The sequence below is a fragment of the Octopus bimaculoides genome, chromosome 2 (genome assembly GCF_001194135.2).
Source record: "Octopus bimaculoides isolate UCB-OBI-ISO-001 chromosome 2, ASM119413v2, whole genome shotgun sequence".
Taxonomy (NCBI): Eukaryota; Metazoa; Mollusca; class Cephalopoda; order Octopoda; family Octopodidae; genus Octopus; species Octopus bimaculoides.
Window position 1 is genome coordinate 100,831,592 of NC_068982.1, and position 3,645 is coordinate 100,835,236.

The window sequence follows — 3,645 nt, forward strand, 5'->3', positions numbered from 1 at the left end:
AATATGCATTTATACATAAATATATGTGTGTATTTATGCATATGTGTATGTATATATATATATATATATAGTTCAAATTTATAGGAAAACAAAAGATGAAGACAGGTGTAAGAACAACAAGCAAATGTGTTAGTTTGATGCTCAGGAAAATGGAAAAGTCTTTTATATATATATATATATATCAAAAACTTTTCCATTTTCATGAGCGTCAAACTAACACACTAATATATATATATATATTAACATATATAAGTATGCCTATATACATATATATGTGTATGAGTGTATATTTGCATATCTATATATGTAAAACTCACACAGGTATATGACCAGTTGGAAATGAAAGTAGTATATATACACACAGATATATAATGAATAACAAAGCATATACATATAAAGAGAGACAGTGAGGGAGACAGATAGACAGAGGAGATAAGATGGTGTGGGGGTAACAAAAATAAGAGGTAGAAAGGTAGACAGGTTGTTTCGAAAGTATGTGTAATGCTGATTTATAACATGTAAATAATTCCATTAGATAAAATATACATTCTACTCACTTATGTAACATGTTGTACCAACATAACCTCGCCTCCAAAGTGTGATATTTAATAATTTTTCAACTTCGTTCACTTTGAACAGATTTTTCTCCATTGAAATGATGGCCCAGTTGAGGTGGAATGGTTGGTTGCTTAAGACGTTACCATCTGAAATAAATAAAGAAAAGAAAAATGTTTAGTGATATCATCATCATCATCATCATCATCATCATTATTAATCATTATTGCCATCATATCATCATCATCACCTTTGTTGTCGTCATCATCATCATCATTATTGTCATCATGACCACCACCACCACCACCATCGTTACCATCACTACCAATGCCACCACCATCCTGTCTTTTTGCTACTAGAAGTACATTTTCTACTGCGTCCTTCAATTTTTTTAAAGACCAATAGTTTGTGATTCGAGGGTGATTTGACTGCTATTTCTAACAACAGATCATACAAAAAATGCATAGAATTTCCCTTTCTAGGTTATGGTGTATCAGTAATTTTCTAAAGTTGACTTTAGACTAACTATTAAAGCCTGGAAAAAAACATATCTGTTCTGGGCAAGATATTGGTTTCAAGTTTTGGAACAAGGCCAGGCATTTGGAGGGGAAGGGGTAAATCAATTACATTAACCCCAGTGTTTAGCTGGTACTTATTTTGTCAATCCCAAAAGGCAAAGTTGACCCTGGAAGCAGTTGAACTCAGAATGTAAGGTTGGAAGAAATGCTCAGTAGCGTTTCTTCCGGCACAGTAATGATTCTGTCAGCTTGCTGCATCCAGTAGGGAGGTTTCTTTTACACACAGGCACACACATACTCTCAAAGACACTCACACACATCATCATCATCGTTTAATGTCTACTTTCCATGCTAGCATAGGTTGGACGATTTGACTGAGGACTGGCAAACCAGATGGCTGCACCAGGCTCCAATCTGATCTGGCAGAGTTTCTACAGCCAACCACTCCAAGTTTTGGCAAGCATGAAATTACTCTTTAGTCACCACTCCTCCCTAGCTTGGGGCAGTATTATCTGTTAGGAACCTTAGATATGTGTCACATAGCAGATGATAGTCATGTATATAAATCATACAGGACTTTAGGGATAGCTGGATCCTAGATATGTGTCATGCAAACTTACCAGTGTATGAAAATGCCTTGATGTCATTTGAACCCTGCCCAAGGATTTTAAATAAGCTCTGTACCTCAAGGGTAAGCTCAGAGAAAAGCAGAAGATAAGCAGAATAAACTGTAAATAAATCAGCGAAAGGTAATGGTAATTCATTACCGTATTGTTTTCAAGAAAATTCTTGATTCTTCAGACTTTGACGTGAATGTTAATGATTGACAATGCCTGTAAAACAGACATGGTACAAGAAGAAGGAAAAAACACGTTTGACTGCATTTATGTGTATGAGCATGTGTTTGTATATGTATGTGTGTGTGTGTGTGTGTGTGAGTGTGTGTGTTTGTGTAGTTGAAGGGAGGTGTATTTGGGTAACAGAACAGTAATTATGACAAGATTCCATCCTTACAGCTATTTGACATACATTCCTAGACTTCAGTCTTTACCAAGATTTTGTGTAACCTGTTAGAAGTCGTCATCCAATGCTATTAGAACTATTACGACGATTGTATAAATACCATATCAGGTTTGCTTTAAAAGCATTCTAGCTTTCTCAGAACTTGGAATTGGTTTCCTCTCTGACTTTCATTGTTTGAATGTGTTGAATTCTTTGATTCCTCCATTCCATTTCACCTCACTTCACTGTGTCCAGTGCCAGCTGAAGTCGTGAAGGTGGAAGGCTGGGAACAATTCAGTGTGTTTGCCCTGTATTTTAGAAATGGCTGTGGTGGTGGTGTGGAAGGGGTGGAGGTGAGGTCTTTTTACTATGTCACATAAAATTAAGAGAAGTGGACTACACTTTCATGTGGACACTTTCATGTGGATACAAATATATAATTGTACAAGTTTAACCCTTTAGCATTCAAATTACTTTGTCAAATGTAAAGAAAAGATCCCCTTTGGTCATGAATAACCAAAGGATTGCACTTAGAAAGTTCTTCTCCAAGGCACAAGTCCAGGCATTGTTGTTCATGGAAGGCCAGCAGTCACTCATGCATACCAGCCTCCCCTCTTCACACCACTGGTGTTACCCAAGCGAAAAACAAAGGCTAATACAGCTTGGCACCAGTGACGTCACAACCCATTTCTACAGATGAGTGAACTGGAACAATGTGAAATAAAGTGTCTTGCTCAAGAACACAGCACACTGCCTGGTCTGGGAATCAAACTCAGTACCTCATGATTGTGAGCCCGACGCTCTAACCACTGAGCCATTGCTTATTTATTCACATTGTTTTGAATTAATCACACATTATCTTCTAGCTCCAAGATTTCTATGGTGTTTTTGTGTATTTTTAGAATGACATTGTAGGCTAGGTGTGAGATTATTATTTGGGCTGAATATAGCCAGATTAAATGCTAAAGGTTTAAATATATGTGTGTGTGTGTATGTGTTTATCACATACACACACACAGACACACACACAGACACATACACATGACACACACACGACACACGAAACACACACACACATACACACACACGCACACACATGATTGAATAGTTATCTATTAATATTTTATTTTAATATATGTAAGTACACGTATGTGTTACGATTGTATATGTGTGTGTATAAAAGTGTTCGAGTGTGTGTGTGTAAGACTATACAGGAGGTGATATTTACAGATGTACACAAAATGGACATGCCTGTGATTGCATGTATGTGCGTGTGTGAGTGTGTGTGTGTGTGTGTGTGAGAGAGGGGGGGATCTTTTTTAAAACGGGGGGCCACATTTTTCATTAACGAAACACTTTGAAACTTGGAACACTGGTAGAATGTGTCATATAAAACATCTTTCTCTCTTAGTCTTCTTAAAAAAAAAAGAAATCCATAAATTATTCCATGTTAAAGTTGTCGTATTTCTGTAATTTCAACCAATCACTGACGTCCATTCAGCCGATATACATTAAGCGCCGACTACATAAACAAACGATTCTGAAACAATTAACCCTAACCCTAACCCTA

General features: G+C 36.7%; 1 protein-coding gene across 1 annotated transcript in view; it reads right to left on the reverse strand.

The window, feature by feature from the left end:
- Positions 1–3,645, reverse strand: part of LOC106874359 (extracellular matrix protein 3) — a 553,132-nt gene that overhangs the window by 89,152 nt on the left and 460,335 nt on the right. Inside the window, exon 3 of the mRNA XM_014922070.2 lies at positions 558–704. Coding sequence (XP_014777556.1) covers positions 558–704 — 147 coding nt within the window. The remainder of the gene's footprint in view (positions 1–557; positions 705–3,645) is intronic.